Source organism: Oryza sativa, chromosome 3 (assembly GCF_034140825.1).
Source record: "Oryza sativa Japonica Group chromosome 3, ASM3414082v1".
In the NCBI taxonomy this organism is placed as follows: domain Eukaryota; kingdom Viridiplantae; phylum Streptophyta; class Magnoliopsida; order Poales; family Poaceae; genus Oryza; species Oryza sativa.
This window is the reverse complement of record NC_089037.1, coordinates 4,438,556-4,466,078: the sequence shown is the minus strand read 5'-3', so window position 1 is coordinate 4,466,078 and position 27,523 is coordinate 4,438,556. Positions and strand designations below refer to the sequence as shown.

The following is a 27,523-nucleotide window of genomic DNA, read 5'->3' as shown; positions in this document are numbered from 1 at the left end:
ACATATATCTAAATAATATCTATTTTCTGGCCCGTCAAAACGGTTATACACCCTGAAAACTTGTTTCACTATCAATTCGAGTAACCAAAATCTTCTATGTGTATAGATGGCCAAAAGGCCCAAGCCCCGACTGGTGTCAGCCCGTGCCGGCCCAGCTGTAACGCCCCGATTTTCGTTTGGGATTAAAAATCAATTAATAATGCATTTCAAGAAATTATATTAAAAGTTAAATCAATTTAATCAAGTGAAATTATAGAGGAAATTAAAATTTCCTTTAAAAATCATTGGCTGAGAATATTTTGTAATATTCTTTGTGCCCTAAAATACTCTCCGGATTTTTCCGCAAATTTTCGGAGCTCAAGAAATAATTTTAAAGTCACAAAGATCATTTAAACAATTAAATAAAAAGAAAACAAATTTAATTCTCCTTCCTTCCCTTTTGGGCTTGGCCCAAGCCTTCCCCTCCTCTCCCGCGGGCCGCGCGCCTCCTCTCTCTCTCTCGGCCGGCCCGCGCCTTGCGAAAGTCTACTTTATGTCCCCCGGTTTCCCTCCTCTCTCTCCATCCGGCCGACGGTCCCACCTGTCAGCTCCTCCTCCTACCTCTCGCCAGCCAACCCCAGCCGCCATTTCCGCCCATGTCGCCGCAAAATCCAGCGCCCTCCCGCACCCGAGCTCGCATCTAACCACGTGGACACGACCCCCTCCACGTCCTCCACCTTTTCCCCCACTCACCCCGCAAGAAACGGCGCCGGTTTGACCTCCCCACGAGCTCCACTTCACCTCCCCACGTCACCGGCCGATCCCGCCTCTCCCGGCCACGATCTCCATCCCCGAGCCCTATATAAAGCACCCTCGTGCTCCCCTCCTCCGTTTTCCCCTCTCTCCCAAGCTCCCCCATGCCCGGAACCCCCTCCTCCCCGTGAGCCCAAGCGCCGCCGCTCGTCGGCGGACTCCAGCCGGGCGCTGCCGCCGCTACCGCCGTCCCCGTGCCGCGCCGCTTGCATCGCCGGCCTCGCCGCGCTTTGCCGCATCCCATCCACCGCTCCGCTTCCGCAATAAACCACCCGGGCACCGATTCCACCGTGAACCCGAGCTCCACCGCCACTTTGCCGACTCCGGTAGCGCGCCACCGCCGCCCTAGCCACCACCAAGCCACGCCACCGCCACCGTCGGCTTCGCCGCATCGCGTAGCACCCCGGCCTCTGCTTCGTTTTCCCGTTCCACCGCAGCAACACCATCTCCACCGCGAAGCCGAGGACATCGCCGCGTTTGCCGCCTTCGGCCGCCTCTTACCGCTGTTCCTTGCCACCTCGCGCCACACCACCGCCTCTACTGCGTTAGCCGCGCTCCCCCGTACCCCGGCCGCTCCTCCACCTTCGTTGGAGACCGCCGAATCGCCACCGTCGTCTTCGCCCCGTGGAGCGCCGCCGCCTCCCTCCGCGGCCGCTCCCTCCGTCGCCGCGCCTCTCGGTGGGCCGCCTCCCTCCTCCTTTTCCTCTTCGCCAGCCGCCTCCCGTGCCAGCGCCGCGTTGCACCGCCGCCGCCGCCGGTTGACTGGCCGTCTGCGCGCCGCCCGGCCGTCCCCAGCCGTCCGATCGGCCTTGGCCGATCTGGGCCGTCCAACCCGTGGACCGGCGGTGGACCGTCCTTGTGGTCCCGGTCCACGGTGGACCGCCACCTCGTCTCGCTGACATGCGGGCCCCGCCTGTCGGCGCCGGCCCACTCTCTTGCTGACGTCAGCGGCAGTCCTTTTCCTTTGTGAAAATATTTAATAAATGCGCAATAAATCATTAATAATTATAGAAATTCATTTAGTGGCTCAAAACTTCTAAAATTCATATCTAATTCATTCGAACTCCAAATTGGGCCATTCAAATTGCAAAATTCATCTAAAATTGAGCTCTACATGTTTGTTTACTTTTTATGTTCTGTTTCCTTGGTTTTTATTAGAGTTTTTCCTCGTTTTGCGTGCCTGCGTGTAGAATCCGTCGTTTCAGAAGATCACGGTCGCAAGGATAAGAGTTCGGAAGATTGTTTGAAGAAGCAAGGCAAGTCACACATTCCCCTTGAGCATATTGATCCCAATTTATAAATGTTTTACCGTTTACAAATAAATATGCATGTTTTGCTAATTACATGGGGTCAGGGTTTTACCTATCTGCTCGCTTGTGCCATGTTTACTTGATATCTGTCCTTTATCAACCATGGGTAATAAATCGCCTAGCTTGTGTTACTTTGATGACCTAGCTAGAACTATATGCTTAGCCATGCTTAATTACCACTAGCTCAGTTGATGGGATAATTACAGTATTAGACCTTTTTAGTATCAGAGTGAGCTGCGTGCTCGAGACATCTGGCCATGCTTCATGGTCGTAATTATCCAACTAAAATGCGACTGAATGGTGGGCTGTGGGTGCATGGTTTTGCTGGTCGCACCCATGGCAGTTAAGGACCGATTCGCGGGATGCCCTGGAAGAACTTATCGTACTTACCACAAGCCAGCGTGGGCAACGGCTGGGCTTGTAGTGTAGCTTTCCTCTAGCCGACGCATCCAGGCAAGGGTGGGCGTGATAGAGCGGGGCGGGCCCTGCGACGGCCTCTGTCGCTTCCGGATTCACCTAGGCACGAGAGGGGACTGCCCGTTGCCCGCTGGGGACGGGGGGTGAAACCTGAGGTGTGGTGTGCTTGGTTAGAGGGGGTTATGCGAAGGGTCCTGTCACGGCCTCTTTCCGGTATGTCGTGGTGGCATGTCGGCGCACGGAAATGTGTCGTGGGGCTGTGTCTTGTGGGTACAGTTGTACACCTCTGATCAGAGTAAAGCTATTCGAATAGCCGTGCCCGCGGTTATGGGCGGTCGACCAGATTCACCGTGATTAGTCTCACACTTAATAAGTCGACCCAATACGCTGTAGTTCAGGTGGGTTGGTTGGGCCTGTTCAACGTGGTGTAGCGTTGATCAGTGGAGATTTAATGTTACTCTAATTACTCAACAGTTTTACTGTTTTGCTCAATAAAATGTTTTACAACCGCCTTTATGCAAATAGCCACAAACCATCCTTGTATCCCCTTGCACATCTGCATCGTTGGTGTGGCTTGCTGAGTACGGTGGTTGTACTCAGCCTTGCTATTATTCCCCCTATTCAGAAGTGTAGTGCTTCTAAGCTAAAGACGAAGTTAGAAGACCAAGGCTCAGACCCCAGTTGAGTTTTGCCTGTGGAGTGGAGCTGAAGCCCCGCTAGGATCGCCTTTTTCCGCTGCTGCTGCTTTCGTTTCGGTGCGAGGACTAAGTGCCTCTTTTGTAAGTATTTTACGCTTTATTTACGTTTGGAACTGTATATTACTTGTCGTTTTGTGTACCCTGGCTGGTCCTAGACAGGGATTTAATACACAAAATAGTCTGGAAATTTGGGCTAAATTTCTGGGCGTGACACCAGCCCAGCCCGACAGTTGGGCCATGTCTAGGCCGCTGCCTTGGCATAGTGGGCCGGCCTGGCACGAAACATGAGGGGCACAATATAGACTTATTGAGTCATATATAAGGCACTGCCAAAGAGGAGGGAGGGAATATAAGGCGCGGCCAAAAAATGAGGGAGGTAAAATAGAATTATTCCAAGGATGAGCACGTCATGCCTTTAGGCTGGCTAGCACGGCCTGACTCTTATTAGGCCGTAGGTGGAGGCCGTGGGCAGGCCCGGCCCGGCCTGACCGTTTGACGTGGCGTGTCGGGCCAGGTGGCCCATTTGGCCATCTATATCTATATGTGTTGCTCATATAACTTCTAATACTTGTAAGACGAATAACAAAGCATCATATTCGACTCGATTATTTGTGCAAGAATATTCTAGGGCGAACCTATGATTCAAAGATAGCACGTGTAACTAAGCATGGTAATTAACAGGAACAAACTAAGTACTGCAGGCTACATTGCATGCGGCAAAGTGACAGTAATGATCAGTGATCATTTTGATGCATTCGGCGGAGCTCACCACCTGTCCACTTGTCCAGGCTAGCCCAGCATAGCGAGAGGGGACATCATCGGGCGTGGCCACGTGGGGCGTGCGGGGATCTGGGTGGCAGTGTGTTGATGAAAAATCCGCGCTTGGCCGATGGTGCCAGAACTATGTTGGCGCTGACTAAGTCGATGAACATAACGGCCTAGGAGATCATTTTAGCTCCAGTGCAGGTCTAAAATATTGATGAGGTACAGGCGTGCCAATCAGTTTGATCCTGCAACTGACAAGATAGATAAACACGTAGATCACCAGAAAGCCGATCGGCTAACAAGCCGATGGAGTAATACCAAGAGGTGAAAAGGTTGGATATGCTCAGTCTTGGGCGCCCAACGTGAGCAAAAAATATCGGGGGCTCTCAACCACCTATTTCCACACCCGTGACTTTTCCCCTCCCTATTTTTTCTCCTTTATCTCGCTCATCTCTCTCCCACACGTTGCATAGCGGCGGCGCCGTGCCTCCTTCCCCGAGCCGACGGCCGCCGCCAATCGCTCCTCCTCTGCGACAGCTATGCTTCTCCTCCCCGTTTCTTCGCTGTGATGGCGATGACACCAAACGCTGCCACCTCCCCGAGCCAGTGGCTACTGCCAATCGCTCCTCCTCCGCGACGGCGACGCTTCTCCTCCATGACGGCGACACCGTCGAACGCCGCCACCTCCCTGAGCAAGCAGCCGCTACGGCAGCGCCCCCGCCACTGTTGGCGATGGAGCTCTGCGCAGCCGAGCTCCGTGCGACGTCAACGACAGTGGCTATGCGGGTGCGGTGGAGCTCGGTGCGGCGTCGATGCGGTTGTGGTTGCTAACCACCAAAGTGGAGGAAGAGGCAGATTTAGGTTTTCCTCTTGAATATTGTGATGTTTTAGTCCATGTACCATGATGTTTCATCAGTTAGATCAAAATGTTGCAATGTGGTTTTCGATGGTGTTCCATTTTTTTCTCGATGTGCTCGGATTTGTCTCATGTTTCAATACATTTGAAACTGTTGCTTCATACGTTGTAGTAAAATGTTTCATTGTGTGACTTGATTCTGTTTCACCATTTTCAGCACTGAAACATTTTCAATTCGATGGTGTTTTATTCTTATTCTCGATGTACTCGGATTTGTTTCATATTTTAATATATTCGAAATCATTGTTTCATACGTTGTAAAAAAAATGTTTCATGGTGTAATTTGATTGTGTTTCAGCATTTTAAAAGATCGAAACATTTTCAATCTACTTGGTGAAACATTTTTTTCCTCATTAGTGAAACAACACCCGATTTTTGACAAACAAATCGGATGCCCGATTTGTAGGCGCTTCACGAAAAATTGATCCTCGAGGCTAACAAAATTGACAATGCCCAACTGAAACTGCTGGATGGGCCCGACCATGATCGAGCCATTTGCCACGAAAAGAGGTAGCAAAAGCGCGGGAAAACCGGTTTTCCCCGATAAACCGCATAAACCACCTACCCTACGCGCCCCAAGAGCCCCAAGAGGTACTCGGCCTAAGACTACCCTAGAATTTGACCCAGAGACCCAGAGAAGAGCAGGTATTCAGTTTTCTTGGCCTATCAAAAAAGCTTGGCCCAACAGGCAACAAAAAAAAAAAAAACCCTAGCTGGCTATTCTCCCAGTCCCACGCCGCACCGCCCACACGGCGCACTCCCGCACGCACCGAGCCACCGACGGTCCGACGCCGCACGCCGGAGGACACCCCGCGCGGCTGCCCCCCGGCCTGGGCCTGCCCGCCTTGGCGCCGCCTTCCCGCGGCCCCGCCTCGCGCGGCCTCCCGTGGTCTCGCCCGACGCCGCCCCGCCGCGTCCGGCACTCCGGCCTCCCGCCCTCTGCGCCGGCCCCAGCGGCCCTCCCCCTCCGGACTCCGGACTCCGGTGAGCGCTAGTGAACTACCTCTCTGGCTCTCCCTCAGTCCGGCCGTCCCTCTCCCCCTTCTATAGAGTTCTACTAGACCAGTACTTAGTAATAAATCAATTTCTTCAATAATATCTGTGATTAGCCAATTAAGGAGATATTGATTTGTATAAATTACCACAAAATTGTGTGCAACAATGAACCTCATATGACATTTTTGCATGGTATGATGGTTGGAGATTGAGGCATGGAGAAGTCAAGCATTGCGTTACTTATTCAAAAGCATGAAGCAAAAAGGAGTTGCATCTTGTGATGTACCAATCCCACCCGTGGATTTATCTAAGACCTTTTGAACAATTTACATTGTCATTTAGGTAAGATTCAATCTTATTTGTTATTTTCTACTTGTATTGAACCATTTACAGTTATATACCGTATCGTTTACTATTTGTTATTTTCTACTTATTTGTTATTTTCTACTTGTATTGAACCATTTACAGTTATATACCGGCAGGCTGTGCACGAGTGCGTCCTTCCCCTTTCTCGTCCTCCATCCTCGCGGCGGCGGCGGCGGCGGAAGCGAACCCCGATGGCACTGAGAGGCGGCCACGCGGCGGCGGCTGCTGGGGTAAGCTCTGGGTCCGAGGATGACGACGAGGAGGCCGGCTTCTCCAGGAGCTACTTCCTGGCCAAGGAGAAGGAGCCCTCCTCTGGCAAGAAGCGCGCCCGCGCCGCCGGCAAGCTCTCCGACCTCAACCTCGTCGACGAGCAGGTCTGCATAACCCGCCCCTCCTGGAAACCCTCCGATTCGTGTTCCCGAGGCCATGGCGAATGCCCTGATTCGAGATTTGGTGCAGGTGCTGCGAGCATCCCTCGCTGAGATCCCCCCGAAGCACGAGAGAGAGGTGGAGGCTCTGACGAGAAGCTACAAGGAGCAGTACCGCAACTGGCTGTTCGAGCTCAGGTTCGTCTGCTACCCAAAATCCTCCCAGTGTTGATGTTGATGTGGATGAAGCCAAAAGATCGATGTGATGTTCTTCTGCAGGTGCGGATTTGGGCTCCTGATGTATGGATTTGGATCTAAGAAGATGTTGCTTGAGGATTTTGCGTCCACGACCTTGAGCGATTTCACCGTCATTGTGGTTAATGGCTATCTCCCTTCCATCAACTTGAAGCAAGTATGACCTCCTCCTGACCGATATTGACCTTTGTTGCCTGCAGTATGGATTACTTTATCGCATTGTTGTTGAAAAGGGAAAAAAAAGCATTGAGCCTACAGTCCTTAAGGGGTTAAGGTTTAGGACAAATGAAATACTATAAGGACCAAAGGCATCAATTTGGTATCCAAAGTTGATTGTGCAATCTTAATTTCCACTGATTCATGCTCAAAGTGGCTTCAAACATTGCTCTCTAATAGTTGACTAGTTGTGAAGCTGAAATAGATGATTCATGAAAACTGCGCGCAATTCCTTTATCTTGGTGTTGCTTGCAGTCATATGGAGATCCTTGTTTGCCTATTAGGATCATGATCCCAAACACCTGTAACTTAACATATTGAAACATCTGTACCTTCTATTTGTTCAACCATTCCAATATTGTCAAATTCGGCACCTCAAGTAAATTCATGTGCATGTAATTCCTTACTATCATTAATCAGGAAGTTCTTGTTATATTGTGGAGGACTATTGATTTCTACATCAAAGCTCTTAATTCTGCCAAATTTTCTGCCTTGTTGCCATTTCAGGTCATAGTGACAATAGCTGAAATATTTTGGGAACAAACAAAACTTAAGAGAAAACGCCAGACAGCAACAAGGTCCCAGTTGCAGCCATTTGCATCCCAATCAATAGATGATATTATCTCCTTTCTAAATAACCAGACATCTGACAATGGGGATGACAATGTATGCCTTCTTATTCACAACATCGACGGACCTGCCTTGCGTGACGCTGAATCACAGCAGTACCTAGCTCAAGTTTCGTGCTGCCCGCAAGTCCATGTTGTCGCATCAGTAGATCATGTTAATGCACCTTTGTGTAAGTTCCTGGCTAGCTTTAACCTCCTGTAATGCCTTCACTGTTTAAGATTCCTAACCTGTCAAATAACTGTAGTATGGGACAAGAAGATGGTGCACACACAGTTCAAGTGGAGCTGGTATCACGTCCCAACGTTTGCACCTTACAAAGTTGAAGGTGTGTTCTACCCCTTGATTCTTGCCAGCGGCGGTCATGCCCAAACCATGAAAACCGCCCTCGTTGTTCTGCAAAGCCTGACACCAAATGCGCAAAGTGTCTTCAGAGTTCTTGCTGAATATCAGTTGGCACACGAGAAGGAGGAAGGCAAGTTTGTTGCAGACTTATTTTCTTATGACTTCCTGTTGTTTACAAACTAAACCTTGCTACATTGTTTGCCAGGTATGCATTTCAGTAGCTTGTATACCAAATGCCGTGAGCGTTTTCTTGTAAGCAGTCAAGTGACGCTGAACTCCCACCTGACGGAGTTTAAAGACCATGATCTGGTGAAGATCAGAAAGCACTCTGATGGCCAAGATTGCCTCCACATTCCTCTTGTTTCTGATGCGCTGGAGAAATTGCTTCAGGAATTGACCTGACCAGCTGGGTTTGGAATTTTTTTTTAATTGATCGAGCGGTCAGTGATCACCATGGAAACAGCTCAGTTGTGTATTCCAATCTGTAGTTGTATATGGATTATTCACCATTTCAGTTTATCAAATAGCTGCTTGTGTCATGAATTGTTGTGCTACATGTTCTGATTTTCTTCTGCTCAACATTTTGATCGTGAGCTGTGTTCGGCATCTCGCAATTTCAAAACATTCTGTATTGTTTTGAAATTGCAATGCGAGTGTAAGGATTTCTGCATATACCTTCCCAGCATTAGGTAGCGATAAAATTCCATTTAAACGTGTTCTCAAATTTGAAATTGCGTGGTTTTTACTGTAACTACTTATGCAACTGCAGCCTGTAAAGAATCAAATCAACCAATATTCAATCGAAGAACATGTTTTTCCTTTCTTCCATGGAACCAGTACTACCATGTTACATCTCAAGTTATTACTGATATGATACAACATTAACACCACACCAAACATGTACATCTTACAGTTAATAGGTTTAAATCAGATCTCAGTTTACATGGTGTGGAATGCAGCACAAGTTAGCACAAGGGGTGAGTGCTAAAACTTGATCAATTTTTCATCCTTGAGCCATAAGAGCATCTCTGATAGACCTTCAGTTAAGTTTCTTGGACTGTAGCCCAGCTCCCTCTTGGCTTTATCACATGAATATGCCCATTGATGTCTAAGAACACGTACTGTCTGCAATCCACATTGAGAATCTAGTAAGCACAACAGCATGACCTATCTGGAGATGGTAAACTTAAATAAGGAAGAATACTGGACATACAGGGTAACTGATAAGTGGGAGATTTCCAGTGATGTGAGAAATAAAAACTGAAATCCACCCATATATTTCAATCAACCAGAGAGGTACATGGAATAGGGGTGCCTTCGTATTTGTAATGTTAGCAGCCATATCGAAAATCTGTTTGAATGATAAGTTTTCTCCAGTAAGGAGATATCTTTCCCCCGGTCTGCCCTTCTCCATTGCTGCTATGTGCCCATTAACAACGTCGTCAACATGGCAAAACGATTCCCTATCATACCCATCTCCTATGTAACCAGGTAGGCGCCAATTAAACCGTTCAATTAACTGCAAGAATCACAACAGTTTAATTTCTTCTGGTCATGGCTATCTTTCAGGAAATGTTATATTTTAAAATTGAAACAAATATACGATAATAAATAACTACATATTTGACATAGCCATGAGTAAGAAATTCTCTCACAATACGGGAAACAATATTTCCAGTAGTTAGTTTTCCAGGCCCGTAGATAACTCCAGGGTAGAGAATGGTGATTGGCACCCCTTCTGCTGCTGCCTGCAATGCAATTCGGTCTGCAAGAACCTTGGATTTCTCGTACTCTGAGCAAAATGTTTTCTCTTGATGTCTCTGAAATTTAGAACAATTGAACTCTGTTTATAGCTTATAGAATTACTTTAATTTGTAAAAGGCCTTTTTGTAATTAGAGGATAATTTGATGAAATGGTTACTCCATTTCAACAGGACATGCATAAGTTGGATAATTGTTACTAAAAGTCGGTATCAAAAAGAATTATACAAGTGGTAGAAATAAGAGAGTGTCAGGGGTAAATCAAAATACTTTGGAATGGGGTAAATTGAACAGCTAGGTTTCAAGAGTGAGTTGCCCATTATAGAAATTTATCATTAAAAGTTCAATGGAAATCAAGAAAAACGACTATCTACTATCTATACTACTAATGGACACCTTATGTGCTCCTATTAACATGAATGTCGGGTCAGCCAAGTGCTATCTATACTACTCCCTCCATACCAAAATATAAGGTATTTTGGATGAATGAGACATTTTGTAGTACTACGAAAGTACAAAGAGAGTATGCCTAGATTCGTAGTAATAGGAAATGTCCCATCCGTTCAAAATCCCTTATATTTTGGGACGGAGGGAGTACATATCAAGGAATGAGCTTAGAACAGAACCTATGGGCAGAACTACTAAAGACAATCATAATACAATCCTTTTATTTACTATTCAAGCTTTTCAAACATGAAATGGTAAAAAGCTTACACAGTTCAAAGTCATGTTTTACCTGTGTCTCATCTGCAACATAACCATCAGTTGGGCCAATTGCAAAGAATGAAGATGTGTAAATTATCTTCTTTACGGTCGGTGTTCTCTTAGCAGCCTTCAACACATTCTCGAGTCCTCTCACATTGACCTGTAATCATAGCACAGAACGCGCATGCTCAAGTGCCATTTCTTACACCAAGCCAAACCGAATTTGCATGCATTTTAGTTTCATGAACAGAACAGCAAACGGAAAATCAATTATTGTTGGACTTGGAGCCATAATTTTCAAAGACCCTAAACAGCATCGCACAATAGGCAGAATGTCTAGGTTCATCTAGCGTTCTATAGTACTCCCCACTTTGATTTGAATGAATATAGTTACCCTCTACTTGCCACAGGAAAACATCAGAAATGAATCAGCACGCGTACGGTGGTGAAAACCGAGGGGTCGGGGAGCCACGGCTCGACGGCGGCGGCGACGTGGAAGACCGCGTCGCACCCGTCGAAGGCGGTGGCGAGGGACCCCTCGTCGGTGACGTCCCCGTAGGCCAGCTCGACGGATGCCGGGAGCCCGGAGGCGTCGCTGGAGCGGCGGGCGAACGCGCGCACGGCGTGGCCGGCGGCCGCCAGCGCCGCGCACAGGCGGCCGCCGAGGTACCCCGTCGCGCCCGTCACCACCACCCTCATGCCGCCGCCCATCGTCGAGTCGCCGCCGCCGCCGCCAATCCAACCGCCACTAGTCAACGCGGGCTTCCAAGCCTTCCGGCGAGGCCAGCCACCAGCCTGTCCAGTAGTACCCCTAGTCAACCCACAAGCAAGCGGGCCCAAGTCACTTGTGGGCCGGGCCCAAATATGATCTGCTTTTGCCTCTCGAGTCTCAAGTCTGATCAGTGATCAGCAGGAACAAATTTGACCATCTAAGAAGAAATTTGGCCCTGTTTGGTGCACGCATTCATCTTCAAATTTCAAACCACATGTTTTCTTTGATTTAACTATTTATGCAGTTACAGCAATGCTGATATGTTTACATGAGTGAAATGTAGAACACTAAAATCTGATCATTTCGCTGTCCTTGAGCCATAAGAGCGTCTCTGATAGACCTTCAGTCAAGCTCCTAGGACTGTACCCTAGCTCCTTCTTGGCCTTCTCACATGAGTATGCCCATTGATGCCTAAGAACACGCACTGCCTGCAAAACCCAAACAAGAACTGAAATCTAAGTAACCACATCAATACATCATCATCATCACCAATGTGCAAACTCTGAATCTAACTAGACCCTGCAAAAACAAACTCTGAACCTAAGTAAGTACTGGAAATAAAAGGAGCACAGAAAGAGACATACAGGGTAGCTGATGAACGGGAGCTTCCCGGTGATTCTTGAAACAAGAACTGAAATCCACCCGTAAATTTCAAGCAACCAGAGGGGTACGTGGAATCTGGGCGCCTTTGTGTTCGTGATCCTGGAGGCCATGTCGAAGATCTGAACCAGCGACGTGTTCTCTCCGGTGAGGAGGTATCTTTCACCTTCTCTGCCTTTCTCCATTGCTGCTACATGTCCAGCAACAACATCGTCGACATGGCAGAATGATTCTCGATCATGGCCATGCCCGACGTAACCAGGTAAACGCCCATTGAACCTCTCGATCAACTGCAAATTAAGAGCCAGTGATGTTCAAGTTTCTGATCATGATTCATGGCTGTTAATTATTTCAGGAACAAGTTCTTTTTTTTTGGGTCATTCAGATATACCATATATGCAGGATGAATAACTAGGAGTAGAGAAATTGTCTTACGATGCGAGAAACAAGATTTCCTGCTGTAAGTTTTCCAGGACCATACATGAATCCTGGATAGACGATGGTGATTGGCATCCCCTCTGCTGCTGCCTGCAATGCGATCTGGTCTGCAAGAACCTTTGATTTCTCATACTCCGTGCAAAATGTTTTTCCTTGATGCATCTGCAATATCAGCAACTTATTGTTTACTCTGCAAAAATGTTTTTCTTTCACGAAAGGAATTTGAAGTATACATATCATCATATTTTGCACAATTTTTTTTAGCATGCTCAGTCTGGACATCTCACACAAGAAATGGCAGATTTTCTAGACCGAAGGATTTGAAAACTGAGGGAGCTAATTAAGGAGAACTCCAATATAAATATGGTACCTGTGTCTCATCTGCAACATATCCATCAGTTGGGCCAATGGCAAAGAATGATGACGTATAAACTATTTTCTTTACTGTTGGTGTCCTCCTGGCAGCTTTCAAAACATTCTCGAGCCCTCCCACATTGACCTGATAATCATAACACGTCCGAGGATATGATTAAATGCCCATTTTTTTAACACCAAATGACCAAATCAATTTTATAGAGCATATATTTTTCGGAATTGCTTGAAAACTTTCGCGAGTTTCTTTTTAAAATCCTCTTTTCTTTTTAAAAGATTGTACACGTACCGTGATGAAGATGGAGGGATCGGGCAGCCACGCCTCGACGGCGGCGGCGACGTGGAAGACGGCGTCGCACCTGTCGAAGGCGGCGGCGAGGGACTCCACGTCGGCGACGTCGCCGTACGCCAGCTCGACGGACGCCGGGAGCAGGCCGGCCTCGACGTCGCCGCCGCCGCCGCCGCCGCCCGCCGAGCGGAGCGCGAACGCGCGCACGGCGTGGCCGGCGTCGGCCAGCGCACCGCACAGGCGGCTGCCGAGGTACCCCGTCGCGCCCGTCACCGCGATCCTCATGCCGCCGATTAGCCGCCGCCGCCGCACCAGCTCAGTAGCCGATCCGACCACTCAAATTAAGCAAGAACGCAGGAGCTCGATCACGGCCAGGAACATCAGGAGTCGCAGCTAGATAAGTTTGCGTGCTTGACGGCGATGGCTCCGTCGCCATCAAACTCCACATCAGCTTCGTCCTCATCGCCATTCTAGGGGTGTGTTTTCACGTCAAAATTGGAAGTTTGGTTGAAATTGAAACAATGTGATGGAAAAAATGAAAGTTTACGTGTGTAGAAAAGTTTTGATGTGATTGAAAAGTTAAAAGTTTGTAACTAAACAAGGCCTAGGTTGACAATATTACGTATGAGTAATTTACGGGCTCGTTCACTTTGCTACCATTTTCAACTTTACTTTTTTTTTGGCAAAGTTAAAAAAAGTGGCTACATTTAGTTTGTTGTCAAATTTTAGTAAGTACGTATAAAATATTGCTAAAATTTGGTAGCCTTGCTAAAATTTTGACAACCTTACTAAAATTTGGCAATGCCAAAACTTGTTAATGTTGAAAATAGTAGCAAAGTAAACAAGTCCTACGTGTACGGGGCATCATTTTCGAGAGATCACTCGATCGATCGATCGATCGCGTTCAGCGTCAGACAAATCCAACAGTTCCGACCTCTATGCATCCATCCATTTCATGACTCATCTGATCTGACCAAATTTTTTCAGATAAGGGAAAGGCAATCGGCTTGTCGTCAATCATCTGAAACAGCAGCTGTACTGGATTTGCATTGTCGTGCCAGGTCAGGTCAACAACGTCAGGATCGTTGGCAGCATTCGCCAATCGGATCCGGCTCCTCTGACTTTGGAAGCGAACGGAAGATAAACATAGTAAAATGAATCTGGTGTTACAGTGCAAAACATTGCTCTGCAGTTTTTTTACTGTAGACACAGTAAAAAAGTAAAAACTACTGCTTTGATTTACTATTCACCAGATACTGTAGATCGGACGACTGATAATGGATCAAAGTCACGGTCTTCTCAGAGGATCTCGGTCCTTCGCGATCAAGTTCTTGGACTGCATCACAGTTATGTCAAGCACGTACTCAAGTTGCATACCCATCTTTTTACTACCTCCGTCCTAAAATAAGTGTAGTTTTACATTATTCACGTTCAACGTTTAACCGTTCGTCTTATTTAAAAAAATTTTATGATTAGTATTTTATTGTTACTAGATGATAAAACATGAATAGTATTTTATGTGTGATTAAATATTTTTAAATTTTTCACAAATTTTTTAAATAAGACGGACGGTTAAATGTTGGGCACGGATATCTACGGCTGTACTTATTTTGGGACGGATGTAGTACGTAGTAGAAAAATTCCCTTCTCACTGTTACCGTACGCGACCACACTTTATATCGGACCAAATATATCACATGGGACCACCTATACATTTGTCGACAAATTTTCTCCTAAAAATTTGACAGATGTAATTATAGTACAATCGTAGTGTAATTACACTGTAACTTATATGTAATTACATTGTAACTTGCATGTAACTACAGTGTAACTTGTATATAAGTTTCACGTAATTTTGAATCGTTAAATCTATTACAAGATTTGTTTTGGTAAGGAAGAAAAAAAAATCACAGCACAAACATATGTGTAAGGATTTGTTCCCACAACCTCCATTTTACCGAAATAACATATTACAAAGAGATTTTTGAAAGTTACATATAAGTTACACTATAGTTACAGTGTGATTACATGCAAGTTACAGTGTAATTACACTACGATTGTACTGTAATTACATCTGTCAAATTTTTAGGAGAAAATTTGTCGACAAATATATAGCAAAATCGTATCACATTTAGCCCCGTGGACCAAGTTTCTGGGCCGGCCCAGAACTCGGATAAAAAAAAATCTAACTACTTTTCCGGCCCAGCTATTCTTTTCGTGCCCTTTCCTTTCTCCCGAAAATACGGGCGCACACGTACTCCGCATCGCACGAAGCACGAAACATCTCGGATGAATGTGCGGGCCCCACCTGTCAGGGACACACGTCCCACTGACCTGAATTCACCGTTTTACCCCTCCCCGTTCCAACGGTCGATTCCCTCTGCCTGCCCTCTGCTTTACTTGACCCACGAGGACCACGACGTTGAAAAGGACCCAAAACCCCATTCCTCTCTGCCTCTTCTCTCTCTCTCCCTCGCTTAAACCCTTCTTCTCCAGCCTCGCAAAGCCGCAGCAAATCGAGTAGGGAGAGGAGGAGGAGGAGGAGGAGGAGGAAGGGGGGGAGATGGGGATGGGGATGGAGAAGGGGATGACGGCGTACGAGGCGGCGAGGGAGAGGACGGTGGAGGAGAACAAGCGCAAGATGGAGGCGCTCAACCTGCGCCACCTCTCCGCCGCCATCGCCGTCGCCCCCAAGACCCCCTCCCCCATGGTGACCAACTCATGCTGCCACCGCGCTCTACATTCTAATCGGTTGCTCTTGCTCGCTCGCTGCTCGATCCGTTCATTAATTTGATCTTTCTTTTTTTGGTTTTATTTCTTTTTTCGGCGGAGCAGAAGCAGAAGAGGCGTAGGATCATCGAGGCGGCGGTCGTGGCTCCCTCGCCTCCGAGGAGGTCTCGGCGCCTCGCTAATCTCCCTGAGGTCAAGTATGCAGAGGTAACTGCTTTGCTTTGGTGTTCCATTTACACAGTAATAAATGTCAAGGAGAAAAAAAGATTCAGTAATATTCAGTCATAGAAAAAAAAAAGAAGTTCAGATACACCTGCTTCTTGTTCTGATGCATCTGGTTCTAAGTTTAAGGTTACAAATTATTGAGCGTGATTTTCATACGTTCTAGCCGTGGCTGTCAATCCAGCTAGTGCAAGCTGTAAAAACGGCCTATTGCACAGTGAAGAAGCTGTATTTCACGTTTTCTGACCAACTGAATTGATAAAAAAATGTGCAAATTTGGTAGGAACTACTGAGCATTAAATAAGTCTCTGAAACAAACCATTCTTAGCAGAACTTAACAATTTTCAGTAAATGGCATTTTAAATTGTGCCATTGTTCCTAGCATCCACATATGTAAGTATGTAACCATCATAAGAAACATCTTTTCTGTACTAAGAAGTAGCATTTGTCGGCAGGTAGCACCAGATGGCGCAGAGAGGATGAAAAGGTATGTCATTATGTGATAACAATAACATTACCACATGAGCGTATGAAGCCTGTATTGCCTCCCACTAAGTAGCAAAAGGTGCAAAACTACATCCCGTTGTCCGATTTCTTCTGCAGGTCTCCACGAAAAGCAATTGACAGTATCTACCTGGCAACCCGTGGATCAATTTCCATGGAAGCTAGGCTCGAGGCAGCAAGAAAAGCAGAGGAACTGGAATCACAACTTGACCCTGAATTTCCCTCCTTCGTGAAGCCAATGCTACATTCACATGTGGTCCGAGGATTTTGGTTGGTGAGTACTGCACTATCACATTCCCATCCCTGCAACCCTTCTTTAAGGGGAACTGTTGTCATGTGGTACTAATACTTGTTTGGTGGCATGATCAAAAGGGCTTACCGAGGCATTTCTGCGAGACTTACCTGCCAAAACATGATGCCATTGTCACTTTGTTGGATGAGAAAGACGAGCAATTTGATACCAATTACCTTGCCTACAAGAATGGCCTAAGTGGTGGCTGGGCTGGCTTTGCTTTGGACCATGGATTGTTGGATGGAGATGCGACAGTATTTCAGTTGGTCAAGCCTACAACCTTCAAGGTATTAATTTTTACTGAACTGAACAATATGTCTGAATAAATTTGTACCTGTAACTTAAGCATGTTTTATATATGAATAATGTGAATAATCCTTGAAAATTGATTTTTGTCCAGGTGCATATTATCCGAGCTACTGTTGATGATGGAAATGAGGTAACCAAGTGACATCAACAAAGACGGCACTACTAACACATCGGCAGACGAAAAATTGCATTTTGGGTAGGTTTAGGCCTCATCTGTTAGTATTACCATTAGGCACTTAATCTGTTACTCTGCTAGTTTGCAGAGCATCTATCATGTAGCCCATATCTATGTTGGGAGAAGGAACAATTTGCCACTCTTATGTTGTTTGTAATTGGTGTGTCCACAATTACTGCCAATTCGACACTCGGGAGTTTATTAGCTGACAGATTTGGAGTATCTGCTGTTTATGTGTCTGGCTACTGCATGTTTCTGTCCTAATTAAGTTTTGATGGAACATGGTACAACTTTTGGCGTTTAGATTGGTTAGATTATGAACTGCTTCTTTGACCTAACAATTATCCTACACTAATGCCATCTAATGCAGCATGTACAACAAATACTAATAACACAAAATGGATCAAAAGGATGATGCTAAATATCACATCAATCTTTCAACTCACATACAGCATCATACATGAATATCATCCTACAGTTTCTGAAGCCTTCGCTCTTCTCCCTTCATCATCAAACTGTATCTTTCTGTACATAAATGTAACATTAGATTGGAAATGATCATCTCAGATATTCCTTCCTTTCCAGCCTCAATTAAGTTTGTTCCCCTCAGTCCTGTATATATATATATATATATTTTTTTTTTATGCAAAAGCAATACCATCAGCATATAAAATGGATCCAAAATGTGAAGACTTTGTTCCCCAATCATACCTCATGTCAAGTTCAGGTTTGTTTTTCAGGCTCTCTGGTATCTGGCCGGTGAGATTGTTGTTGTTCAGGTATCTGTCTTTCGCAGGAGCAAATGCATGAGGCAAGTACTAAGAGTTATCAGCTGTTTGGACATGCAACAAAAAGAGGGTTAGGATACTTACAGCTCCTTGAGATTGGTGAGTGTTCCCAGCGATGGGCTGATTGGTCCACTTAACTGATTGCCCTCAAAATGCCTTTCCAAATTCAGAAAAGTTAGTATGATGGAAATGAGTCTCCTAGCTAGGATGAGTAGTAATCAATCTCCTACTGCCTATCCATTGAGCTTACAATTCTTCCAAGATGTGCATGCTGCTCAAATCAGGTATGGAGCCTGTGAGTTTGTTGCCACCGAAATAGCTGCATACAATTTCAACAGGAAAATTAGACCCAAGTGCTTATCCCATTTGATCATTCGGATTCACTCTATATGATCGTGTCAATCTTACATATTTTTCATCCCAGTCAAATTTCCAATACTGTCAGGGAGCGATCCTGAAAGACCATGATTTTTTAGATCCCTGTAGTATACAGAAAATGGATCATATCATCACAGCAACAACCAACATCTCGGTAGCTTATTCACTGTCAACACCATATGAGTTCATAGGTGCCAAACCATGTCAATCTGAACACTTACAGTGATACGACGCGCACGGGTGATCCCTCGGAGCAGATAACCCCGGTCCACGAATTCTGCCGCGGCAGGCAAGGATCGCCGGCCCAGTCCGGCGGCGGGTTCTTGATGCTCCTGGCAAGTTCCTCCATTGCAACCACTGCACAAGCGAAGATCCTAAACCTTCTCATCACCCAAAAATTAATCTCACATACTGAATCTAGCTAGCACAATGATGAACTTTTAAAATTTTGCTTTGCTCAAATTTTGCAGAAAGAAACTGCTTGACATTTGGAGATCAGCCTGTCTATCGATCTGGAGCAGGGTTTTTATTTTCGAAATTGCTTTTTCTTTGGGGGTTGGGTTGGAGGGGGGGGGGGGGCGAAATTTCAGAAAGTTCGATTTTTTTTGGCCGAAATTATTTGAAATTTTGACTGATTTTTAATAAAATTTGACCAAATTCACACAAAAAAAAAAGCAAAAAACCGAAAATTTTCGGACTGAGATATAAGATTGCCGGTGGGGGGCGAATTTCGGAAATTTTGAAACGAAATTTCAAACCCTGATCTGGAGGCGCATACCATCTCTGGTGGCCGTCCGGCCACCGAGCGGCACAATCTGGTAGATCTCGCCGGCGTTGATCAGCGGGCCGACCGGCGACGTCTCGTTGGGCGTGAGCACGATCTCCATCTTGCCGGAGAGAGGCATCATGGTGGAGTACACCATGACGCCGGCGGCCGAGGCGTTGAGCTCCCGGAAGAACTCCTTGCCGTTGACGGCGACGTCGAAGACGCGCCAGCTGTAGGGGCTCGCCGTGCGGGAGTCCTGGAAGTAGAGCGCCACGTAGTAGGTCGCCGCCGGCAGCTCCACCGGCGGCCACTGCACCGACAGCTTCTTCCCCCGGCTCGTCGTCACGCCGGCCCGGAGCGCCTTCGCCGGCGGCACGTTCCAGAACTCCTCCGGCGTGATCGCCGAGTGGCTCTCCACCGTCGGGTTCGCGTCCGTGAACGGCGCCCAGTACCGGTTGTACTGGTCATCTGGATAGCTAGAAATTCCAGCCATGTCAGGTTAATCAGGACACAACAACGCGCCGTCGTGGCGGCGGCGAGCGGCGGAACGCGCGTACCTCACGATCTCGCCCTTGGCGCCGAACCGGCTGCGCGCCACCGTGCTCATGACGTACTTGTCGAAGTCGGTGGTGTTGTACATGGAGTCGTCGAGGCTGACGAGCTCGAGCGCGGAGATGAAGGGGCTGGACCGGGTGTCGGCGCGGCGCGCCAGGCACACGCTCATCGTCTTCCCCTGCGCCTCCGCCACCATCTCGAAGTAGGTCGACATGCCCCGCCGGAAGTTGTCGGTGGTGTTCACGGCGCTCCACCGCGTCCCGTCGACGATCTGGTCGAACACCGGCGGAACGTCGCCGCCGTCGAACCCGCCGTAGAAGTAGGTCGTCCGGACGAGGTACCGCGACCCCTTGACGACGGGGAGCTGGTAGCAGTACTTCCTCGCCGTCGCGTCGGGGAAGTAGCGCACGGTGGCGAGCAGCGGCAGGATGTTCGGCTTGTCGACGGCGGACATGTTGCCGACGGCGATGAACCCCTCATCCTGTATCCACTTGATGCTCCCTATCTGCTCCTCCTTCTCCGATCCACAGTTTATATAGAACCCTATAATAACATTTCGATCACCCACCATTACACGTCCCATTTCTTGCATGCAAGAATCAATTACTCCGTGTTTGTGATATAATTAGTGGCTTAAACTTTTTTTTCTGATCAGTTAGATATAATCAAGTTTACATAAACAATTAGCAACATATACAACAACAACAACATTAGATATACTATGATTATATATGTTTGTTTTGTAGAAAATATTTTTATATTCTTTTATAAGTTTAACAAAATTGATTATTTAATAAAAAAGATAAAATTTATTATAATATAAAATGGAGGGAGTACCATGAATTACCTCGAGGTTGTGGGACGACGGAGGCGGTGGCATGGGAGGAGGCGGTGGCATGGGAGGAGGCGGCGAGGAGGAGGGGGAGGAGGAAGAGGAAGGCAATGGGGATAGGCATCGTAATGTCATAATAGGATTGGGTGGGAGGGGAGAGAGCAATGGAGCGCGCCCACGAAGGGGAGGCTCCGCGAAGGGGACGACGCGAGGAAAGGGGGCTCACGAAGGGAGGCCACTACTGTTTATGGATCACCGCGCGCCACAAACGGGTGGTTTTTGCTTCCTTGGCTTTTCAACGGCTTCCGCTTAAATTTAGCAAACGTTAGTTGAACTGGTCAATCTTAGGTGTGCGTCATGGGCCTTGAAACCTCTTTCACGGCCCATGAGAGAAATGAGGCCCAAGTGATCACTGGATCAAATTATTGCGAGTGGATTGTGATTTGGGCCTAAGTTTTACTTTGGACCACCCTCAAATCAATCTTTTCACTTTAGAATCAGATAGTTTTGTATATTTTTTAGTTTGGATGATCAGAAAATTTTATCAATTTTTTTTAAGTTTGGATCATCCTTAACTTCTTCAAACACCCATAAATAACCTCAATCAAATCGGTTTCGGTATAATGGTGAACTTCCCCTTTTATATGCTGCTCATATCTATACATGAATAGTAAAGAGAGTGGGGTGATCCAAGCCAAATACTATAGGCAAAGTTATCCGGTCTAAAATGAAAAGATTGGTTTAAGTGTGATCCAAAGTAAAACTTTGACAATAAAAAGGTGACTTCATTTTACTCAATTATTTACTTGTGATTGAATTATTCACCGAGGGCTTAGTAAATCTATAGTCCCTGTGCGTGTATATATGAACAGAGGTTAAAGAAGAGAGAATTAACGGAGGCCCAAAATTCTAAATGCGGCCAGCCAGCCCATCCCAGCCCAGCCCAGCTAAGCTAGCAAGCTGCCACGTCGTACGGGGACGGGACGGCGGCGATCGCCGGCGAGGCAATCTACTCCCACTTGCGGGGGTCGGTGATGTTGATCTTCCAGTGGTGGTCGGAGAAGCCGGCCTCCTCGGCGAGGTGTCGGTCCCAGGCGATCTCGATCTTCCTCCGCTCCGACAGGCGGCACGGCGAGCGCATGGCCTCCCCCATGTCGTCGTACACCTGCCACCACCGCGCGTGCGCGGCGTCGCTGGCGTACACCCGCTGGTCGCCGATGTTCCAGTTGCAGTCGTAGTCGCGGTAGCACGTCCACGGCTTCAGCCCCAGGTAGTGGATCGACCACACCTCCGCGGGATCCGCCCGGAACAGCCGCTCCTTGAGCGCCCGCTCCGCCGTAGTGTTCGCCCAGAAGTTCTTGAGGTAGTTCACCCGCCGCGGCAGCCGGTGCCACCAGACGAACACCTCGTTCAGGAACCCCTGATCGCCGCCGTTGTAGGACCGGATGGTCCGCCGCTGCCGGATCAGCGACTGGAACGTGCACTGCGACGGCTCGATCACCATCACCCCGGAGTTGAAGAGCGAGCCGTCGTTGCCCACCGCCGTCAGCTGCGGGAAGCCGAAGAGGGCGTCGAGGTCGCGGAGGACGAGGATGTCGGCGTCGACGAACACCACGCGGTCGTAGTCGGTGAGCTGCCACAGCCGGAACTTGCTGTAGTTGTACTCGTTGTAGGTGCCGCGCTCCGCGCGCGGGTTGCGGATGCGCTTGATCTTGCGCGGGGTCCAGCCGGCGGCGACCAGCGCCGCCAGCGCCGGCTTCGACACGGTGTGGTCGTGGAGGAGGACGAGGTCGCGCGTCGACCCGGCGCGCCGGATGCTCTGCGCCAGCACGATCGCGCCGCACAGGTACGTGTCCGACGAGTGGAGCACCGTCGCGTACGCCTCCCGCCGCGGCCGCCCCGCCGTTGCCGCCGCCGCCGTCAGCTCCGACACGTTGAACACTTCCTGGATACCTGCGTTAATTCATTAATTAATTGCTTGATTAGTTGACTGCAGCTTACGCCAGAGAAGAACACGTGCTAGATTCTTGCGAAACTGCACTGTGCCTGATCTGACAATTTACCTATCCATGAAAACAAATTTACTCCAAGTCCAAGGTGATCAGTTCTAAAAAAAAAGAAAAAAGTCCAAGGTGATCTGAACTCAAAAACTAGTGCGTACGACGAAGAATTTTTCCTAATCTTTTAGCAGATCAATAAATCTATTTCTTAACTATATAGTATATGTACTCGATCCGTAGTGCGTGGCACATGCATCATTCATGCACTTCTTGAACTATTCCAACTAAGCTAAAAAAAAAGAACTATTCCAACTGAATAGTATGAATATACTGTATAATCTTAGCTTAAAACAAACTAGAAGTGTCAGACAAGTCAAAACCACCAAAGAATCAAATCGAATTGCACAAGGTAAGATCAAGCAATAAACTTAATTTGCGACGATATTGCGTACGGTTGGTATAGATATCTGGTCATCCGCCATGGAGACGAATGTAGTAGCATGCAATGCAAGTATTAATTGGTTCATGCACAAGCTATCTCTATCTATCCATCTAGAGTAGTATCCATTTAGCTACACGCAGCTGTCCGGCCGGCTGGCCACCAACCGAATCTAGTTTAATCAGCCCTGTCGACCGATCGATGTAGTATGCATTTGTTGCCATCATAGTGTTCGACTGATCGGACGGTTGGAGGTGAAAGGCTTCCAACCAGCTTAGCTGCATGCCTATCACAAGTTAGGTGAAAGAGGCCCCAGTCTCTGCCCATTTATCATCTTCTTCTAATTAATCTATGAGTGGTCGTCATCCTCTTCTAATTAATTAATCTTTTCTTGATTAATCTGTCAATGCTCATCCATCGATCTCCATGTGCATCCTGATCTATTAACATGTACAAACCGTACTGTGCGTGTGGCATCCTATGAGCAATTGAGTAGTGTGCTAGGAGTACTTATCATCAGATCAATCCCTTAAGTAATTAATATTTAGTGCTAGTATATTTTTTTTATCAACTGTGAATAATGTGTGTTGATCGATTGGTTTAGGCAGTAGACCTAGGCCCTAGATGGCTAGATCTATCTGCTCTTGCAAGGACAGGTTTTAGCTTAATTAGCTCTCGCTAGCTAGCTTGTGGATAACACTGACAGTGATAGATCCATGATTACCAGTAGAAGCTTCCACTCAGGTGGGATGCCACTGTGCTGATCAACGATAGGCTAGCTAGCTAGTTTCTGCTGGTACACACTCTAATCAACCTAGAGCAATTAATCAACACCTGATGAACCGTATAATCTGAAGACCAACGGTTGCAAATGCAGTTACGAAAAAGGAACAGATTTACTGTTGCACCAACCGGATCGATCGTCAGTACTCCTATGAATATAATAGAGCGTCGACGATCGAACAGGACTAAACACAATTCAAGTTGATTGATTGGAGGCTTCAGTTTCAACCTGAATCAACGAATCGTCACCTCGATCGATCGATCGATCAAGCTATAGCTAGCAAGGGATCAGATTCTTCAGGTTTGGTAGGAATAATGGGGACTACTCGATCCTAGTGTATGTTTTGCTAAAGAGAAAGTCGAGTGATGATGATGAATTGATGATGAGAACCTTGTCCATTATCAGCTCGTGGCCTTTGGCAACATTTCCCGACCAGATTCCTACGCTCTTTGGGTGGCTTTGTCCCACACACACCCTCGTTAAATCGTCCTCACACACTGATCATGCATATATTCACATTCCAAGCGCATACATCCCTACAAGTGATTATGGGACAAAAGCTGATTGGTTAATTATGCTGTGCTTGCTTGATTAATTGTGTGGGTGTGCTGTATTGATGCTGATCGGTTTTCATTAGGTGACATGTTATGCGTCTAACCAGCAGTTGGGAACACTTCTCTGAATTGAATCATGTCTTAGTCTGATGCTAATGTTCTATTTTCCTTAGTCTGATGCTAATGTTCTATTTTCCTGCATCCGTTTTTTTTTTGTTCTTATGTGCATGCATGGCCTTGGCATATTGAAGTATTTTTTTTTCAAACACAAAAAGTAGTAAAATCCACAATAGATTTTTGTTTTGCATAAAAACTTGTAATGGAAAAAAATGTCCCCTTTAAACTAGGTGTTTACTACCTTTTTTATAATTCGCATATCCTATTGGCTAAAGGTTACTGTAAACCATTAATTGATGGTTGGAGTAATAATTAATCATTCAGTGGCCAGTTCTCCACAGATACTAACGGAACAGACTGAAAATAAACCTAAGCTATTGATCTCTGAAACTTCTTTAGCTATTCTGCATTTCTTTAAAATTTCTCACATGTGTATCCTGTCTCAGTGTGATCATGATATATTCTCTCTTTTAGTTTCTAGAAGCTGAACCACATATGTGCCACCAATTTTTCTCTTTTTTCCCCTTTATCACCTGTCATATTTCCCCTACTTTGTTTTCATGCTTGACTAACATGCATGCATGGCGTGAGCGCGTGCATCTCACGGAGAAGAAAACCAATTAACCAGGGTGCGAGCAAAAAAAAAAAAACAAGAAAACATTTTGATCCCTCAAAGAACAATATCATCTAAATAGTTATTATCCCTTTGTTTCATATTATAAGTTGTTTGACTTTTTTTCTTAGTGAAACTTCTTTAGTTTTAATTAAATTTATAGAAAAGATAGAAACACCGACACTAAACCAGTCTCACTAAATTCAACATTAAATATATTTTGATAATATGTTTATTTTGTATTAAAAATAAACTTAAAAAAAATCAAACGACTAATAATATGAAAGAGATGGAGTATTGTGCTTAGCTTACCTCCGGGTCCCCACAGAGGTAGGGCGAGGTTGCATGAGCCGACAGGAAGCCGGAGCTTCTCCTCCAGCCGCTCGACGTCGACCATGTACATCCACCACTCGCCGTCCCTCCCCACCGCCTCGTCGCACCGGAACAAGTCCATCATGGGCTCGCACTCGCTGCGCACCACCACGCGCACCCGCCCGCCGCCGCCGCCGCCGCCGGCGTCGTGCCGCAGCCCCTTGCGCGCCGCCATGTGCGCCGTCACGAGGTGCACCTGCAGCCTGAACACGTCGCGGTTCCACGCGGCGTCCGAACGGTTGCACGGCAGCGACGCCACCACCACGTCGACGTCGCCGTACCGGGAGAAGTCCGGCATGGGGAGCTCCGGGCAGGACGGGCCCTCGTCGTCCTCCTCCTCGTCGATCCACTCCGGGAAGAGGTCCGACCACCGGAACATGTCGGAGACGCGCTCGAAGTCGACGCCGACGGCGTCGCCCTCCACGCCGAGCGCCAGCAGCTCGTCGCGGCCGATGTTCACCAGGCCCATCCGCAGCCGCCCACGGAGCTCGTCGAACATCGCCGGCGCCCTCCCGGCGTTCACGATCCTCTCCGCCGCCGCCGCCACCGCCTTGTTCGCCGCCACGCCTCCCAGCTGCAAAACACAGGTGTAGCCAATTCCTCGTAAGCAATCTCTCGAACACATGGTGGGTCGGAAATCGAAGCTTAGCTTTTTGACGGACGTCGGTCGCACGCACGAATGGTGGACTCACCTTACCTTCCGAGAGAGCTGGGCGGTGGTCGTCGTCGCCGGGGTGCAGGCGTCGCGGAAGGCGGTGCAGCGGACGAGGGAGGAGGCGGCGCCGCGGTCGAGGAGGTAGGAGTACTTGGGGTGGAGGAGGAGCGCCATGTACGCGAGGAAGAAGAAGGCGAGGAACGCCGCGTTCAGCTTCACGATGGCCGCCGCCCTCAGCCCCGCCACCGGCGACAACGACGACGACGACGACGGCTTGACGGCCTCCCCGGCGCCGCCCGTCACCCCCATGCCAATGGCACACCGCGCCGGGCTAGCTTGTCCTCGTGTCGTGCTTCGGCGGCGAGGTTGGCGCGCGTCGCGAGCTGAGGTGCGCGCTGTTTTGCCTAAGCCGGGGCGGCGTTGCATGGCGCGGGGTTATATAGATCGACGCGCGCGGCATGGCGCGGCGAGGCGCGCGCGAAGGACGCGGTGTGCGCTGTGCGTGCGTGCGTGCGTGTGCGCAACAGTGTCAGTACGTGAGAGGCAAGATTGGGGGCAAGTGGTTGGGTACGGTGAGAAAGGATGGGGGTGCAACGAACTGAGATGCCACGTGGCGAGAGTTCCATTCAATCCATGCCTTCTCGAATCTCGAGGACACTTGCCACTTCAGTCCCCCTCCCTGATGATGATCAAGCTCTACAAATTGCGTGTACTAGTGCCAATCATGACGTGCGCGTTGTGTGCAGGAGTAATTAGGATCTGTTTAGCTGATCGAGCTGAAATGCAACTAAACAGTTTCTTCATCGTCTGAAATAGGAGCGAAATTGGGTGTAGCATTTTCATTAAATGAACTAGATAGGTGGTGCTGAGTTTTGTTTTATTTTTTTCCCTTCAGAACCATAGATTTATATTTTTCTCCAGCTATATTAACATATAAAACTCGCACTGACTTTCGTTTAAAAAAAATACTCCACAGCTCCACTCTATATATAACACCTAAAACTAAATTTAGAAGTTGGAATTTACAAAATAGATCCTTAACAACAATATTTGAGTTAATTTTGCATCGCGGTGATCCCATCCCCTCTATCTCGATCTCTACCTAGGATCATGGCTCACGACCTCGGAATACAAGAGCATATCATGAATTAAAAAATTGGCTTAAACAAATTATCTCGCTCTATACAAACATTTTTTTGAAACTCACATGGATTGTGGGGCTCTTTTTTATATACAAGAGGAGCATTTGGTAAAGCCAAAATTTTAGAAATTTCTAACCGATGATCCTTGAACGTGCGGACGTTGATACCTGGTCTAAATAAAAGCAGATCGAACCTTAATTCCCATGGTCAAAAAGGCACGAATCGCTATGCAGAATAACAAGAGTGAAAACATTATTACTCCGTACCAGCTAGGTTCCTGCTAGCATA

At 47.4% G+C, this 27,523-nt stretch overlaps 6 protein-coding genes across 9 annotated transcripts; 2 read left to right on the top strand and 4 right to left on the bottom strand.

The window, feature by feature from the left end:
- The first annotated feature begins 5,606 nt into the window (after positions 1-5,606).
- On the top strand, positions 5,607-8,614 carry LOC4331860 (origin of replication complex subunit 2-like). 2 transcript variants are annotated; one of them, NM_001402061.1, is made up of 8 exons: positions 5,607-5,882; positions 6,102-6,236; positions 6,363-6,634; positions 6,720-6,826; positions 6,908-7,040; positions 7,607-7,898; positions 7,974-8,201; positions 8,277-8,614. In NM_001402061.1, exons 3-8 carry the CDS (start codon positions 6,452-6,454, stop codon positions 8,471-8,473), a joined length of 1,140 nt encoding a protein of 379 aa, NP_001388990.1. In that variant the 5' UTR covers positions 5,607-5,882; positions 6,102-6,236; positions 6,363-6,451; the 3' UTR covers positions 8,474-8,614. The 2 variants fall into 2 exon arrangements, with proteins under 2 accessions (NP_001388990.1, NP_001388991.1); NM_001402062.1 differs by having other exon boundaries at positions 6,377-6,634; positions 8,277-8,609.
- Positions 8,615-8,866: 252 nt separating this feature from the next.
- LOC9272175 (uncharacterized) lies at positions 8,867-11,322 on the bottom strand. Its single transcript, XM_015776989.3, has 5 exons — positions 10,979-11,322; positions 10,569-10,697; positions 9,727-9,891; positions 9,285-9,590; positions 8,867-9,196 (listed from the first exon to the last, which is right to left on the bottom strand). Exons 1-5 carry the CDS (start codon positions 11,246-11,248, stop codon positions 9,056-9,058), a joined length of 1,011 nt encoding a protein of 336 aa, XP_015632475.1. The 5' UTR covers positions 11,249-11,322; the 3' UTR covers positions 8,867-9,055.
- A 184-nt stretch (positions 11,323-11,506) lies between these two features.
- LOC9269735 (putative dihydroflavonol 4-reductase) lies at positions 11,507-13,381 on the bottom strand. Its single transcript, NM_001417275.1, has 5 exons — positions 13,009-13,381; positions 12,718-12,846; positions 12,345-12,509; positions 11,894-12,199; positions 11,507-11,737 (listed from the first exon to the last, which is right to left on the bottom strand). Exons 1-5 carry the CDS (start codon positions 13,291-13,293, stop codon positions 11,597-11,599), a joined length of 1,026 nt encoding a protein of 341 aa, NP_001404204.1. The 5' UTR covers positions 13,294-13,381; the 3' UTR covers positions 11,507-11,596.
- A 2,081-nt stretch (positions 13,382-15,462) lies between these two features.
- On the top strand, positions 15,463-17,555 carry LOC4331858 (B3 domain-containing protein Os03g0184500-like). The gene is made up of 6 exons (NM_001417274.1): positions 15,463-15,718; positions 15,844-15,945; positions 16,416-16,447; positions 16,564-16,738; positions 16,837-17,043; positions 17,157-17,555. Exons 1-6 carry the CDS (start codon positions 15,572-15,574, stop codon positions 17,205-17,207), a joined length of 714 nt encoding a protein of 237 aa, NP_001404203.1. The 5' UTR covers positions 15,463-15,571; the 3' UTR covers positions 17,208-17,555.
- On the bottom strand, positions 17,524-20,805 carry LOC4331857 (probable LRR receptor-like serine/threonine-protein kinase At1g67720). 2 transcript variants are annotated; one of them, NM_001417273.1, is made up of 9 exons: positions 20,575-20,777; positions 19,730-20,270; positions 19,185-19,648; positions 18,628-18,763; positions 18,437-18,508; positions 18,279-18,347; positions 18,113-18,184; positions 17,952-18,023; positions 17,524-17,852 (listed from the first exon to the last, which is right to left on the bottom strand). In NM_001417273.1, the coding sequence occupies exons 1-9, from the start codon at positions 20,681-20,683 to the stop codon at positions 17,828-17,830; spliced, it is 1,560 nt and encodes a 519-aa protein (NP_001404202.1). In that variant the 5' UTR covers positions 20,684-20,777; the 3' UTR covers positions 17,524-17,827. The 2 variants fall into 2 exon arrangements, 1 of the variants encoding a protein (NP_001404202.1); XR_010739765.1 differs by having other exon boundaries at positions 17,640-17,852; positions 18,437-18,482; positions 20,575-20,805.
- Positions 20,806-21,323: 518 nt separating this feature from the next.
- LOC4331856 (UDP-glucuronate:xylan alpha-glucuronosyltransferase 2) lies at positions 21,324-26,604 on the bottom strand. 2 transcript variants are annotated; one of them, XM_015777742.3, is made up of 3 exons: positions 26,136-26,604; positions 25,379-26,012; positions 21,324-22,512 (listed from the first exon to the last, which is right to left on the bottom strand). In XM_015777742.3, exons 1-3 carry the CDS (start codon positions 26,517-26,519, stop codon positions 21,569-21,571), a joined length of 1,962 nt encoding a protein of 653 aa, XP_015633228.1. In that variant the 5' UTR covers positions 26,520-26,604; the 3' UTR covers positions 21,324-21,568. The 2 variants fall into 2 exon arrangements, with proteins under 2 accessions (XP_015633228.1, XP_015633229.1); XM_015777743.3 differs by having other exon boundaries at positions 26,131-26,499.
- Positions 26,605-27,523: the final 919 nt, after the last annotated feature.